General features: G+C 42.0%; 1 protein-coding gene across 1 annotated transcript in view; it reads left to right on the top strand.

Annotated features, from left to right (window-relative positions):
• The window catches only part of LOC139663712 (F-actin-uncapping protein LRRC16A-like), a 123,146-nt gene extending 106,823 nt beyond the window's left edge, over window positions 1-16,323 (top strand). The window contains exons 29-40 of the mRNA XM_071542430.1: window positions 1,270-1,356; window positions 1,675-1,813; window positions 5,805-5,822; window positions 6,995-7,061; window positions 8,396-8,622; window positions 9,207-9,316; window positions 9,468-9,746; window positions 10,311-10,530; window positions 12,955-12,991; window positions 13,387-13,656; window positions 14,149-14,283; window positions 16,145-16,323. Of these exons, the coding sequence (XP_071398531.1) occupies window positions 1,270-1,356; window positions 1,675-1,813; window positions 5,805-5,822; window positions 6,995-7,061; window positions 8,396-8,622; window positions 9,207-9,316; window positions 9,468-9,746; window positions 10,311-10,530; window positions 12,955-12,991; window positions 13,387-13,656; window positions 14,149-14,283; window positions 16,145-16,323 (1,768 nt within the window). The remainder of the gene's footprint in view (window positions 1-1,269; window positions 1,357-1,674; window positions 1,814-5,804; window positions 5,823-6,994; window positions 7,062-8,395; window positions 8,623-9,206; window positions 9,317-9,467; window positions 9,747-10,310; window positions 10,531-12,954; window positions 12,992-13,386; window positions 13,657-14,148; window positions 14,284-16,144) is intronic.
• The last annotated feature ends 241 nt before the right edge of the window (window positions 16,324-16,564 follow it).

Genomic DNA, 16,564 nt, shown 5'->3' with positions numbered 1-16,564 from the left:
ATGGGGAAATTACAGTGCAGTCTGTCTACACCTCCTGACCTTCCTGCCTGTCTGCTATTTTAAAGAACTGGTTGATCATTGGTTGATCTAACGCTTCACACATTCCCCTTCATTAGTGAAAGTCAAGATTCACCTGCGAGCAATTCATCAATTCAGGACACATTTACAAAAAAAAGTCTAATAGAAACGTATAGAAAATATGCTTGACAGATTATGACAACTGGTTCAACCATTTTGCATGTAATGTATGCAATGAACTAATGCCTAGATGTTTTGGGGGGTAAGACTATTCAACAGAAAACCAGTATAATGCATTTTGATCAACATGACATAAGCAATCGAAACAGCAGACAATTGTACGTAATAATTTGCATGAATGTGCCAAAGCATTTGCAATTTGTTCAAAAGTTGAGAAATTGCCTAGATGATGTCAACAAGTAGTTTTGAGAATTCTGATCTGAGAAATGTACCAAAGCGACTGAGAAAAACTGTAAGATCTTAATGGATACATTGACGACTCTGGTTACTGGTTCAAGTAAACCGAAAATACACAGGTGAAACCCAGGCGATGGTAGCCGCCATGTTGGTCTGAAGTAAACGTTACTATGGTTACAGACATTACTTACAGCCATGGCAAGATCAGAGGACTGGAGGTTCTCCTTCCTGCACATACAGTTTGGTCATTTTACTCCGCTCTGCTCCAGTGTGAAGCAGATGCAAATTCACTCTCATTCATAAATTAGGTTGTCACGGTTTATTTTACTAATTTGCATCGAGTCCCACTCTCTTCCATTAATTTACATACATCCACGTCCTCACTGCCATATAAACTTTATGGTTAGGGAAGGTTATTACCTGGGGTATTTAAATGACGTTCGTGGAATTATTGAACACACGCTCCGTGGGTCTGTAGATCTGTCTGTGGATCTGTGCTCGTTCTTCGTCTCTTTCCTCTAGATTTGAACTGTTGTTTGAATCTCTCTCTCTCTCTCTCTCTCTCTCTCTCTCTCTCTCTCTCTCTCTCTCTCTCTCTCTCTCCTCTCTCTCTCCTCTCTCTCTCTCTCTCTCTCTCTCTCTCTCTCTCTCTCTCTCTCTCTCTCTCTCTCTCTCTCTCTCTCTCTCTCTCTCTCTCTCTCTCTCTCTCTCTCTCTCTCTCTTCTCTCTCTCTCTCTCTCTCTCTCTCTCTCCTCTCTCTCTCTCTCTCTCTCTCTCTCTCTCTCTCCTCTCTCTCTCTCTCTCTCCTCTCTCTCTCTCTCTCTCTCTCCTCAGTGAGGTGAAGCTGAGTCTGGCGTCCTTCCTGTCCGACCGGATCGTCGACGAGATCTTGGAAGCTCTCTCCAGTTCCAACACACTCTGGTAAGACTAGAGTCACTAACAGCCCTTCACCACTGGTTCAGTGTGTGTCTCAGTCAATTCATTCTTTCATTGATCTCATTTGTTTTCACTCATTCGCTTACTGATATTTGCACATTTGTTCCTTCATCCTCTCAGCTGGCCAGTCACTTCATGTTGTTTTTTTAGCACTTTGGTTAGATCTAGACCCACTTTCCCTTTAGGCTTGGGCCGATGTTCGATACTATAGAATATTGCGATATATGGTGAATGACAATATTTTCCGCAGTATTGAATATCCCCTCTCCTCCTTGTCTCCTCCCTCCTCCTCCTCTCTCTCAGGCGGACCACCTGTGCGTCGAGGTCGCCCCTGGTGCAGCAGGAGTCCGTGGACCTGGACGTCCCGGAGGAGAAGGTTCCTAAGCGGGCGTCGACCGAGATACTGGAGGCCGAGAGGCTGGAGGATCTGGAGTCATGCATGGTACGGTTGGGGGGGCGGGAGAGTGTGTATGTGTGTGTGTGTGTGTGTGTGTGTGTGTGTGTAGTGGAGTTGGGCCTAACCTATGTAGGATTTTTCTGTTGGGAGCTAATTGGGAGCTTTATTTTCTCATAACTGATACATCTATCAGTATATTCACTGGGTTTCATACGTTTCTGCACATCTTGTTGGTGTTTTGGCGCTGTTAAATTACACTATGAATATGAAGTTGAATTACAGACTGTCTAAAGTATTATTTAAACCATTCCAGCAGTTTAAGAAGTGCAGCACCTTTGTACCTGATCCCAAGCTTATATCAAATGAGGCAGTCATCCTTTTGACAGATTTTTGGTTTTCAATGTGTTCAGCTGTGGACTACACTAAGCTCTAAAATGCTCTGGTATAGTATGGAGGGCAATGGGTTAATAGAATAGAATAGATTTTATACAACATAGATACAGAGACATAGATAGATTACATAGACATAGATAGATTATACAACAAATTCTCAATAAACAACATAAATAAATAAATATTACATGTCCGAAATGGAGTAGGAAGAAGTAAAATACTTATTTGGTCCTACCCCTTTTCTAAACTTAATCAATGAACTTGATGTTTATAGTCCAACTATCCACCCCAGTGTCCATCATACACAACTTAAATAATTACTTCTATGTTCATCCTCTTTGTATACACAATGTCTATGTACATCCTCTTTATACATACATAATCAATGTCGACAGGTAAACAAGAACCTGGTTAATCACATCCGGCATGAGTCATTGTGCTCTTGCAACCAAACTTGAAGAGAGCAAGGATTGTTTCAGCAGTTGTTTTCTTCCAAATGTTTCCATAGAGCTCTATGGAAAGTTAACACTCACAGCTGGATTTGACTGTCCATGAGTTATATTTGGAAAGAAGAGGAAGAACTGTTGTGTGGAAAAGGTAGTACCTAGTCAGGGTGTTGGAGTGATTCTGTTTTGTGACTTGAAAACAGGCAATTAGAGTAGTGACATTAAAGACAAAAAGTAAATGAAAAGCCCAGTCATATTTAGTTGGATTATACATACTGGCAAGCAATTCACTCTGGCCATCACTGAGCGGAAAATGTGTTTACATCTGACTTCATATTACCCTCTGCTGGACAAATCAGTTATTGCCAATTCTGAAAATGCCTAAAAAGGTCAAAACTCCAGCAACACTTGTAGCATATAGAACAACTTTATTGTTAGACCAACGTGTTTCGGCTTGTGGCCTTCATCAGGGTCATCATGAAACACATTACAAACAACATTTAAATAGGGTAACAGAAAAAAGGTAAAAAAAAAAAAAAAAGAAAGACAACCAATCATATACATCCACACACATATCAGCCAATGGGGTACCTACAAAGATGGGTTGGGGTCATGTGGCTTCAGGCCAATCGTAGTCCCAGACTGGCAGAGAGGCAAGGGGAGTGTCCAATAAGGGGCATGGGTGACATCATATTGGGTCATAAACTGGAGAATTGCACCTAAGGGGTGGTACAGAAGAGGCCTCAACCCAAAATGTGCCTATTTGATGTGGCCTGTAAAAAATACATCATAAAATAATAACATAAAAAATAATAATACATCATAAAAAAATAAAATAAAATAATACATCATAAAAAAATACATCATTAAAAAAAAAAAAAAACCCCACTACAAAACCACATAAATGAGAGATATTTACGAACCACTATAAAAACTCATTAACTGAGAAGTCTTCATTCATGCCCCCTGGAAATAAACTTTTGAAATAGAAAATCCAAAATCCAATTCTGAAAATGCCACAGACGCTTCAGGCTTGATTGTGTTGGATGTTACAAAAATAAGTGTGTCATATTGAATAGGATCCTGTGATAGAAGATCATCAGAAGAAAAACATGTGCCATTAACAATAGTAGGAAGCTGTAGGGTAAGTCCTATTCCTCCAGGGCTAGGAAGACGACGGAGAGTGAGATGGTTCAAAATAAAGAAAGGAATGGAGTGAGAAAATGATGTAAAGAGAGGTTGGAGGGAAGATGTTGGGGCGGGGAGACTGGAAACGTTTGGGGAAAGAGAGCAAGATGGTTCGGATGAAAGCTTGGGTCGGAATGGTATTTTGTAGAGAAAGGCATAAGCAGGAATATAGTGATATTAGATTGAACAGTAGAGCACAGCTGCCTGTCAGGTGTGATTAAGTTCACACACGTGCACGCACGCACACACACACACACACACATTCACATATGTGTAGCGCAAATACACTCAGGCACACACACATGCATCTGCACCAACACAACACAACTCATACAGTACCTGTCAGGTGTGATTAGGCTAGACTGGTATGTAATTTTAAACCGGCGAGACATGGGAGACATCGGGGTCTCTGTGTCTGCACGCAAGGGTGTGTGTGTGTGTGTGTGTGTGTGTGTGTGTGTGCGTGCCAATACATCTGACTAACCTCTTGTCCAGACCTGGGCATAAATAAATTAAGCATTATGTAATATTTCACCAACTTGAGTGGTGCTTAATTCAACCTGCCACAACATTTAAGCAACCTTGGAAGTGCTGATATCACTATGAGCTGAGATGAGTACATAGGGGAGAGCGGGGTAAGATGAGCCGGTTTTTACTCAAAATGTTATCTTGGCAAGGAGAAATGAGACAGAACTAAAACAAATGCTTCCACCCATATTTCAGGATGTTGACTTTCAAATTATTAAAATACACGGAAGAAATACAACTTAAAAAAAAAGTGGTCCCTTGGCTCAATTTGCCCCAAAGTAGGGGTAAGTTGATCCTAGCAAATGTACTCACTACTTGTCCTGTGTGGCTGGTTCCATCACAGCCATGTTGAAATGGAAGTCTCTTCCTAAATGCCTGGTCACATGACACATAGTGCTTACCATTGCTGGGATACAGGGGGCGGCTCAGCTTAACCACTGGCTCATCTTACCCCGCTCTCCCCTACATATATATTTTCTTTTTTTTCCCCTAAGGCTTTTTTTGAGAGGGAGGACACAAATGTTAAAAAAAGGTCTAGTACATATTGAGCCTTAGTCAGTGACCGTCTGTACAATGATCCCAAAACTTGCTCAATATATTTCACAAAAGTGTTAAACCGTGTCTGTATGGTTTTTTTTTTGTTTTGTTTTTTTTACATCGGCCAATAAAATGCATGAATGCAGCAGTGAGATGCATCATTTAAGTTTAAACGAAACTAGGGCTGAACGATTTTGAAAAAATATCTAATTGCGATTATTTTGACTGATATTGCAATTGCGATATGATTTGCGATATTAGAGGGAATGATCATTTTTACATCATTATTCATCATTTCCATTGAAAAACGTATGAAAATGATTATGGTGTGATTTTTGCGGGGATCTGTACCAAACAAAGATGTTTTCTTGAGTCTGTAGAATATGATGTGTAGGCCAGGACATCTCTGCAGCACCACAATATTTCATTTAAAACGGTATCTTGACACACATTTCACCTTTTAACAAATAGCGCGCCTCCTGAGATTTGAAGATTGCATATTGCGATTTTGATAACATTTTGATTAATTGTTCAGTGAAACACACAAAGATTATACTCTATAATACACAAGCATTGGGTAACATAATTTACAATGATAAGCCCAAACAATGACTGCCTTGTGTATAGGGATGGGACACAGTGAGACACAGTGTGATGGATAGGTGTTGTACAGTAAATGCAGGCCACAGTCAACAGGAATCTGCATGTTCTTTGTGTCTGTTTGTTTCTCTGCTCTTTCCCCTCCTTTTCATCTTTTTACCCTCCTCTAATGTCTATACCTCCCTTTCTCCCCTTTCGTTTTACGTAGGCTGCCTTTAGAGTGCGTGGCTGTCTCTTTTCATTTCCCCCCCCTCTTCTCTCTTCGTCGGGCCTCACTGTGTGTTCTCTCTCTTTTTCTCTTCCGTCCTCTTTTCCTCCGTTCCTCCTTCTCTTTCGACACGGAGACTCTGTGCTGCACCAGTGTAAGTAATTCTGGACTGTCCCCTGCTGTCCTCTCATTCCAGTCCACTTTTCCTTCTTTTCTTCCTGTACTTTTCCTGCTCTCTCTCTCTCTCTCTCTCCTCACTGTGCCTGCCTGCTGTACTGTCCACTGTGCTGTAGCTTTATATAAAGAGTCTCTTGACTCCCTACAAGACACTGAAAAACCCTTTGGAAATGTAGCAAAAGGAGTTTCAGTTATTAGACAAAATAGTATGAGAGTATAGTAGTGCTTTATCTCTCTCTCTCTCTCTCTCCCTCTCTCTCTCTCATTCCCTCTCCTTACTTCACTCAATAATATTTGACACTGTTGAATGTATAAGTTATTGATAAAATACACCTTTCCTATTGCATCCAGCCACACTGCACTCCTCCTCCCCCCTACTCAGTGTGCCATCACCACCTTGTAAATGTAGTCCCATGTAATATAAAAGAAATGTGTTGGGATGATATTATGTTTACTATTTACCATGTGCCTTCATAACCCCAACAGGTTCACCAACTCTCACTTTACATTTTAGGAAAAAATGAGGAAGCTGTAACTCCATCATGTGCCTTGTTAAATTTGAACAAACCAAGCCCTGTTTAAACATAATGTCTATGTCATTCTGAAGTGGTTGACCCCTCTAGCTTATGGGTCTAATTAAGTGTCACTGCCATGCCTGCTCACACAGCTTCACCAGGAAGCAATTTAAAAACCTGACATCCCAGATATGACCTCATTACTGTCCCTGCTGAATCCTGGGACAATTTACTGACATTATCTTATTTATTTACCAGCATATCGTTTTTTAATGACCAGAGGAGAAAGTACTGCAAGAAATAGTGTATGTGATTGGGGGAAATAAATAGAGATCGTAGCCTCTTCAGTGTGCTAAGAATTCACTTAGACAGCTTGTGAGAAAGATTCATTTTTTTTGTCTTTAATATTCACTCCTATGCAGGTACAAGTAGACAGAATCTGTGTGTGTGTGTGTGTGTGTGTGTGCGTGCACATAAAATAAGTGCATACATGCCTACACAGTTCATGAAAACCTCAAAATTCATCCAGTCCTCTCCACTTAATTGAGCAGTGATGGAATGGCAGTCTCAGGATTATGTTAACAATTTCATTTGAATTACAATTTGATTTGAATATGTCTGCTCCTCTCTTCAGATGACTCCTAAATCCAAGAGGAAAAGCATCCACAGCAGAATGCTGAGGCCAGTGTCTCGTGCCTTTGGTGAGCGATTTATGTTTTTTCACTTCACTCTTTGTAAGAGTTTGTCATATGCTGTCTTTCTGCTTCATACTGTAAGAACCTTGCTTGATGATGTGGTTGCATGTTTTAGATATCCTGCATTTTGTCAGTAATAATCAGTGTTGGGGAAGCTACTTTGAAAGCATAGCTTGGCAAGCTACCAATTACTTCACACTGGAAGTAGTTGAACTACAGCAAAGCTACCCTAGGGAGAAATCTAGTTTGGTTAACAAAAGCTACTTAGAAAAATAGTTCAAACTACTTTGTAAAAAAAAAAAAAAGATCAAATTGACGTACATGTGATACGAAATTATAACAAAATATAATACAAAAAAGTCACATGCCAGCAAAAAATGCCACTCAATTGAGTTTATTGCAAAAAGTGCCCACTTGTTCACAGGTCATACATAAACCAAAAAATAAAATACCCCACTATTCATGGGAAAGTGCAAGGAATGTCAGCTTTGGTTTTGTATACAATGTCCATCAGTCAGACACCTGCCTTCCAGAAACTAGAGTCCAGGTGGGAGTATTGCAGCAAGCAGGATTACTCAGTTAGCCAGGTAACTTCTAAAATAGCATGCAACAACTTCTCTGAACATCTGTTAATAAATAGCAATAAGCATTTATTGCCATGTGTAACAAGTACAATGGAATGCTTACTCCCCATTCGCTCCCGCAGTATAAATTCTAAAAGGGGGCGGGGCTGGCCAAAGGTGGTTCAATTACTGTTATGGTAAAATAAAAATAAAAAATCACTCCTTTCCTTTTATGGCCCAAAATTGTTTGTAGTTTGTAGTTTCAGTAGTTAACTACACAAAAATGGCAAAAAAGTAATTTAACTACTTGAATCACTATGCAAATATGAATGTAGTTGCAAAATGTAGTTAAACTACTAGTTTAATTACATGTAGTTCACTACTCTCCAACACTGGTAATAATAGTAACCTGATCAAGGGTGATACTACATAAGAGGGAGTGCTGTTATACTGTATATCAGCATATTGCTTTTATACAACAGTTCTATAAACAAAGCTATTTATCAAGTAATGGTAATTTGCGACAACAGATTATGATTTTTGTCTTTTATTCGTCTCCACCAAACAAAAACAGTGATGAGTGATGCATATAGTAAAAGTGCTGTTATACTGTATATCAACACTCATGGAATGCCTCCTGTCCAATTCCAGTCGAGTAATTTGATTGGACAGGAGGCATGCCATGAGTGCTGACATACAGTATAACAGCACTCCCTCTCATGTGATATTGCTTAAACATCTGACTGCCACCCTCCTAATGACCCTCCAACCAACCAGAGATGGAGTTTGACCTGGACAAGGCCCTGGAGGACATCCCGGTCCATATGGACGACACGCCCACTTCATCCCAAACCCCGCCCACCCCGTCTCAGGCCCCGCCCAAGCTGGAGAAGCGTCCGTCGGGGGCGATGGGAGAGCTGCCGTCTGAGGAGGGAAAGAAGCTGCAGCACTTCACCAAACTGCGACCCCGCCGGAACAAGAAGACACAGTCCAGCAAAATACCTGTGAGTCATGCTGGGAGGCAAATAAGGTGGCAAAGCACTTTCCGTAAATAATAACAGGGGGAGTAACTCTTGAGTATGCATAGACCAGAGTGGTTTTGGGCAATGATCATGTACATAAAGATGGTGGATTCTTGGATGAATGGATGTCAATTAATCCTCCCCTTACTTAGATGATATCCCAAGATGCCCCTGGTTTATTTATTTGTCCTTGGCCTACCTGAGTGACAATGGATTTTAAAATTGAGGAATAAATGTAATTTGACAAACAAATGAACAGCCACAAAAGATAAGATAAAATAAAAAAGGATGTCTTTTTTCCTCAAAATTATATATTCTGTTTGTTTTTTTTTCAAAGATTGGTACTTATTGGATTGGCAGACTTCAAATTTATATGAGATTTTTTCTGCACATACACTCAAGGTCTGAAACCTGACATGACCACATACCAAAGGTTCACACTTGCATAAAAAACAGCAGATCTATGTCAGATACAAGAAAAAGTAATGGAATAGAAAGATTCCGGCCAGTCTACGCACAGCTTCAGATTCTCCAAGTTATACTGGATATTTCTTCTTCTCTCTCAGCAAATCAGCAATGCTCCATCTCAGGATGGGGAGCAGAACGGCCTCATGGGAAGAGTGGACGAGGGCGTGGACGAGTTTTTCTCCAAGAAAGTCACCAAGATGGATTCCAAGTAAGAGCCTTATTTAAATTTTTGTTCTAGTACAGGCATATTCCAGTATACTCTATGCTCCATATTCCACTCACTTGTTGAATCTGACTCTCTTTCTCCCGTCTGTCCCTCTGTCTGTCTCTCTCTCTCCGTCTCTCGTCTCTCTTCCCAGACGTTCTTTCATGAGGAGCTCGGACTCTCAGGACGGAGAGAAGAAGAAGAGTAAAGGAGGATTCCTCAACCTCATCAAATCGCGCTCCTCCAAATCCGACAAATCTGACAAATCGGATAAATCGGATAAATCGGACAAATCCGATAAGTCAGACAAAAGCCAGGGTGGTCCTCCGTCCTCAGGCCCGTCCTCAGCCTCGGCCCCGGCCCCCACCATCCCAGAGGAGCCCTCCTCACCCAAGGTGGCAGTGAAGAGCCCAGCGCCCGAGCCAAAGTCCAGGTATAGCTGAACAGGGTTTGGCGCAGAAGACATTTGTCTGTTTGAGAACAATAAACTATCCACCAATCAAAGTGAAAGAGCTCCGAATCCAAGAGAGAGTCCAGAGAAACCTGCACCAGCTTAGATTTGGGAAAGATCTAAACCTCCTTATAATATCTAGACACACAGTGGGACACACCTCACATTTCTTAGTAAAATCCTTGAGAAGGTTGTATATAAGCAATTGCATGATTGCTTAATAATTAATAATATATATGATAAGTTCCAGTCACGCTGGATCATAACACTATAAAAGATAGGCGTAAGACCTGGGTTGGTCGTCTGGCTCAGTTCTTAGTTTGAATGCTATTTGCAAGACCAGAATTTCATTGGTTTCCCTTGGTAATATATTGTGTGGAGTCCCACAGGGGTCAATTGTTGGGCCTCTTCTGTTTAATCTTTACATGCTTCCCCTTGGTTATGTTATCAGTAAACACAAGATCTGTTACCGCAGTTATGCTGACGACACACAACTCTTTATTGCATTGTAGTTTAGTTCACTAGTCTGTCCTGTATCCACTCCAGAGAGTCCAAAGACGCCTCCAGTCGGTCGCAGCCTGCGGACTACAGCAGCAGTTCGGACCGGTCGGAGGAGCTGAGGACGCCGGACTCCATGGACGAGCCCTGGGAGGGTTTGGACGGCAGGGGCAGTCCCCAGGGGGGCAGGCGCTACCCGGGGGTCCAGGTGATGGGCAGCGGCCTCCTGGCAGAGATGAAGGCCAAGCAGGAGAGGAGAGCGTACAAGGTGAGACCCTGGAGTCACAGGAATCGTGGGAGAGAGAGGGAAAGATGGGAGATCTTCCATCTTTCCCTCTCGATCGAACTCCCCTGTCCCATGTCTCCCATGTCGACAAATGTGCAAGATTTGAACCCACAGTGTATATGTTTGTATGTGCACACATGTGGTTGTTTATTTGCTTTTAATCTAAATGCAAGTTGGTTTTGCAAATACACTACAATCTCCAGCAACCTTCAGGGAATTTGAAGCGAATTCATTATATTTATGAGAAGAAGAATCATCATAAGAATTAGAATGCTAATCTTTATTTGTATCGCACTTTGGAACTACAACAACTGACCCTATTGGGACTACAGACCACTCAATAAAATAGCAACATCATATTGTTTGCAGCTAAAATCAAGTTTCTAAAAATGAGTTTTTAGTTGTGCGTGATAGAGAGTTCCTTCCCTTTTCGGATTTCCTCAAGAGAGTTGTTCCAAAGTTTAGGGATTGCAAATGCTCGATCACATTTTGACTGTAGTCTAGATGTAGGAACAGTCGAAAGAGCTTCATCTCTAGATCTGAGACTGCACTTTTGTCCATCGGGAGATAAAAGCTCCATAATCCGTAATCATTAAAATCTTAAAATCAATTCTAAAATCAATGGAATTTGGGTAGAATGGGGGTTGTATTCTTCATCTCTCCTTTTAGTTCTAGTTAAATTGCTGCTAAATTTTTTTCGATTGGGACAAGAATACAGGGAGTTACAATAGTCTATTTGAGATTATATGAATGAATAAAAGCATAGAATTTACCTAATTTTAGAGATATTCCTATTAACTAATTAACATTATTAATCAAAGCCATGTAGATACAGTATATAAGGTGACAAATCTCTTTGAGACAAGGTAAATATTCGATACACAATGGGATTTGGCAGTGATAAGATAGGCTGAGAAGAGTAGAGGAGATTTTAGGAGATTTTTTGGGGGGGACAAAGCGCTGCAGGTGTTGAATCTCCACTTGTCAAAGCTGTTTTGTTCAGCACACACTAACTGTGGACTCCAGCTGAGAGAGAGTGCAAAATGAGAAGCATTTACACACACACACACACACACACACACACACACACACACACACACACACAGCTGAGACTGCGCGTGTATCTTTAGGCTAGTCATTGCGGCTGTCAACCTGTCGACATCAGAACACCAACAAGCCTGACTCTCAGCCAGAGGAGAAGGTGAGAGGAGGAGAGGGGGAGAGGCAAACGGAGACGGAGTGGAGATCGATATGCAAATTGCCTGTCATGTTACACAGCAGGGTCTGAATGTCTTGGGCATATTTCATCCAGTTTCTCATGCCTGTATCTCCTTTCCTCTCCTCTTTTCCATTTTCACTTGTTCATTTCCTCAAAAGCATAGAAAGAGAGAATAGGAAGATTGTCATGTTTTTTTTCTTTCAAACAACAGGTTTTATATTGCATAAATCCACTCAGTGTTAGTGTGATTCTAGGGCAAGTGAACACTTATCCCCAGGGTTCAATAAGGGTAATTAGTGTGTGTGTGTCTGTCTGTCTGTAAAATGTGAGTGTCTGCATTTGCACGAGTGTGAGTGTGTGTTCACCTTAGTAGCTGTTCAGTAGGACTGACTATTCTCTGTAACTGGTCACCACCCTGTTTACTGTGTGTTTGTGTGTGTGTGTGTGAGGGTGAGAATGCAGTAAGAGGTTTATGGTTTTTGCAGCATTGGGCTTTTTCTGACCTTGTATCAGTGGCCCTAAAGCTTCTACTGCCATCTGCCTGTTCTGGCTAGCTGCCAGGCGTGTGTGTGTGTGTGTGTGTGTGTGTGTGTGTAAATAGATCGATAGAGAGAGCTACACAGGAGGCAGGCTATGAATACAAGGCTTGAGTGCGCAAGCTGCACCTAAGGAAATTCTAACACAAAAGCGCCCCCTTCTGTTAAAATGTTGTATTGCAGTTTACACTCAGTATCACAACTGCACTTCTGCTCTCACTGTTGCTGCTTCAATCTCAGACGAAATCCCCATTTTTTATTTTTTCAGAAACAAAGAGCAAACATCCTTTTCTTCAGATTGACAGCCATGTGGTTGAATAGTATTATATTTACTGAGTAACTAGGTGAAATCTTTGATTTTTCCTGTTAAATTTTGAATTGTGAAGGGGAGGAGATGGGTTAGACAATTGAGACATACTGTATATAATATTAGAATAATATTAGGAAAGTGGTCCCAACACTTTGCACACTCTGGCCCAGATTACCTAAAACCTTTAATGGATACAAAAATCTTTGCAATGTTCAAAGTCAGCAAGACATTTTGTTTGGCCATGATATGACATGCTAAAAGGTGTTGACTGACTATTGTTTCACTCTTCACCCATCTGCACTGATGCATATAATAACCCAACATTTTCTTGTCTCCTCCAGTCTTCCAGCCCTGACCGACCTGACAGCAATGCAACAGGTGAGCTGATTTTCTGATTTTTTTTTTCTGATCATTTTTATTTACCCGGGTTAGTTTCTTAGGATAAAATATACTAGAAAAAATACAGAGAGGGAAACCACTTCTAATGCAAAAGGAGCACTATATTTTTTTTCAACATAATTGTCACAAAGATGAAAATGCATATGTAGGCCATGAAATAATAAATATGGCTGTGCAATACATGCACACTTTAGATTCTCTTCCTCAGGCAGCAGTGCATTGGAACATAATGTCCTGCAGCCTACAAGTTTACTAATGCTATAGCTACTGTGACTGTGCATGTTGTCTGGGCTCATGCCTGTGTGTGTATGTGTGTGTGTGTGTGTGTGTGTGTGCATCTCTGCCTGTGTCTTCCTCACTCTGTGTGTGAGCAGCCAAGCCCCAGGCCGGCCCTGCAGAAAGCCGGTCTCCCAGCGGCTCCGCTAATAAACCCGACCCTCCGACCTGCGGTTCTCCGGAGAAGACCCCTCCCCGCGGCGAGGCCAAGCCCGACACGACGCCTCGTCTCCGGGCCACCTCCTCCTCGACTTCCCCCGGGGGACCGGTCGGCCCCAAACCCCCGGTGCCCCAGGGAGCGAAGCCCGCCCTGGCCGCCCGACCCTCCATCGCACAGAAGCCGAGGACCGCCAGTAGCAGGAGCATAGGTACTGTCAAAGCCTTGGGTCTGAACCAGTTGCTGCATCGAGTTTTTACCTGCTGCAACTCAAATATCTCTAGAGCAGTGGTTCTCAACGTGGGGTCCGGGGACCACCGAGGGTCCTTGAGGGCATTCCAGGGGGTCCCCAGCAAATTGATGAATTGTTAAACTTCATTATTTTGTCATTTTAGACTTTTTTGATCATAGTTTCACTGTTATCTCTCTACCTACAGTACAGATAGTCATGGAATTCTGGACAAAATCATATCTGACAATAAAAATATTCTCAGATTTGGGTCAGAGAGACAAAATCTCATCAAATGGGGGTCCGTGGCCCTAATGTGGACTAAATTAGGGGTCCTTGATATGAAAAAGGTTGAGAACCACTGCTCTAGAGTATGGTGTTAGATATTTCTGGTAGGAGGCCTAGACCTAGATATTATGACAGATCAGACAGTATATTAGTTCTGAGTCGTTTGTCTGATCGTCTCCCTGATAGACGAGGGCTCCGACTCCCCCAGCAGTGGCGGCGTGTCTCCCAAGGTGGCAATCCTCCCTCCCACCCTGAAGAGGGCGCTGTCAGAGAAAGACAAGGAGGGCTCTGCCACCAAGAACACTTCAGCTGCTCAGGAAGGTGGGTTACTAGCTCTATATTAAATACGTGTAAATAAATACATTGGAGAGCGAATAAATGAACCAACCCATTTCACTGACATCCACTGTATATAAGCTGTATCTCCTTTCCCTGGTGAGACTTTTACTTTGAATTTAAATCAGAATTACTTTCCCAGTCCTTCCTAAGTTGAGTCCACTATTGCAGTGATGCTTTGGTAAACCTGGCTTCCCCCGTGGTTTGATGGTTTTGTATTATTCCCATAGAAGCTGACTTGTTGTCTGTCTAGGTGTATAGTAAGACAGAGCTCATACTGACAGATTGGGGCCACAGCTCTCTCTCTCTCTGAGCTCCACAGTCTGTCATCTATTATGTAACAGGCAGACTGGCAGCTCAGGGATTTATTTATTTGTTTATATGGATCCAGCTCTTTTGAAATCCGAGTGCTACAAATTGATGATGTCGGGATCACCCCTCTGCCCTCCCTCTTTCCCGATTGGCTGTTTTTTCATCATCCGTCGGTCCATCCCCAAAATATCTGCTGCTTTTCATCATCTATATCTATTGATCCCAAAGTCATACCGACGTGAGTGATGGTTCCTCAGACTCAGGAGAGAGTTTCCGATTAATTGTTGATGTTATATGGCTGATGGCTGGTCAGACTCAAAGAGAGAGTTTCCTATTGATTCTCTATTTCTGTTCCTCCCAAAGTGGCGTTTACACGAATGATGGCTCGTCAGACTCAGGGCAGGGAGTCGTTTTGATTGGTGATGTCATTTAAGCCTCTCTCCCTCTCCTGATTGGCTGTTCTTCCTTTCTTCTTTTCGTTTTTATTAATCTCAAATTCACATTGAGATGTGCGATGGCTCATTGAACTCAGGAGAGGATTTCCTTCCTAGTGGTGATGGTTGGACTCAGGACAGAGAGTCCTATTGATTGGTGATGTCATTTAAGCCCCTCCCCCTTTCTTGATTGGCTGTTTTTTTTTATCTATATCTATTGATTGTGAAACTATATTAAGATGTGTGACGGCTCATTGGACTCAAGAGTTTCCTGTCGACTGGTGATGTCATGGAAGCCCCTCCCCCTTTCATGATCATCTTTCTTGATCATCTATATCTATTGATCCCAAAGTCACATTGAGACTGCAGGAGAGAGGTTCCTATTGATTGTTATGTCATTAATGACCGTCCCTCTTTACTGATTGGCTGTTTTTCATCGTCTATATCTGTTGATCCCAAAGTTGTTCATGATAACTATGATGAACCCAGTATGCAGAACTCAATGTGAGATGCATTGTTAAGTAATAAGCCGTATTAGACTTTCGTATTTCATAAAGCCAAGCTTATCACGAATGTGCTTTTTTTATGTGCTTATTATTTTCACCGACCAATCGACTTTTTACAGTGTTGACTTTTCCAGGTAACATCAATATATTTTAATAAATGTCAGGACAAACACCACAGACAGGATGTTGACCAATCGATGTAGGGAAATCACACCTTATCTGTGTACAGAATACACTAGCAGGGTACACACTGGAACCCTTAGTTTTCCATCCAACCCCGTATTTTTAGATGGCAGGTAAGTCTAAACACCTCCTGGATTTTGTATTTTTGTTCTTCTTTCACGATGCTAACCATGTTGACCTTTGCACATTTGGTTCTTCTGTCAAGAGGCAGACATAATAGAGACAAATAGCATCGCTAATGAGTTTGCTACATCCGCAAGTATCAGGATGACTCATGTGTGTGTTATCTAGCTGGTAGGTTGGCTGATTGGATAGGAAGCCTCTCCGGTAGTCAAGCTGCTGTTTGTATCCCCAATAGTGACAATGACCAGAATACCCAGAATTACACTCATCCTCTCTCTCTCTCTCCAGTGAGGACGGGGTCTGTGTCGGACCCGGCCCAGCGGCCCGGCCCCCTCCGTACCAACTCCGAGGACCACGGCCCCTTCAGGACCAAGGATCAAACGCCCAACCCGGACAAGGACAAGGGAGCGGGCACTAAATCGTCGGACTCTGGGGAAGAGGCGGACAAAGACTTCATTTTAATATGAGTAAAATGAATTTACAGCAAAAAAAAACAAAAAAACAACCTGTGGACAGGCCTCATGTGTTTTCCTGGGAAATAGAATTGTTTTCTCTCTTCATGTTGAGGTATTACATCTTGAGGTCTTTACGTAGGTCTGGTATGACCCGCAAACCCTCAAGGTAGACCTCATGTTTGGGTCGCAGCGAGACCAGCTGTGGTATCAGGTAATATCATAAGGATCCTAATTAAATTCAATTTGATTATAT

The sequence above is a fragment of the Centroberyx affinis genome, unplaced genomic scaffold (genome assembly GCF_046629955.1).
Source record: "Centroberyx affinis isolate AG114_WGS23_722 - 3 ecotype Tasmania unplaced genomic scaffold, CSIRO-AGI_Caff_v1 ptg004101l_1, whole genome shotgun sequence".
NCBI lineage: Eukaryota > Metazoa > Chordata > Actinopteri > Beryciformes > Berycidae > Centroberyx > Centroberyx affinis.
Note: the sequence above shows the minus strand (reverse complement) of the source record. Positions and strands in the feature narration are given on the sequence as shown.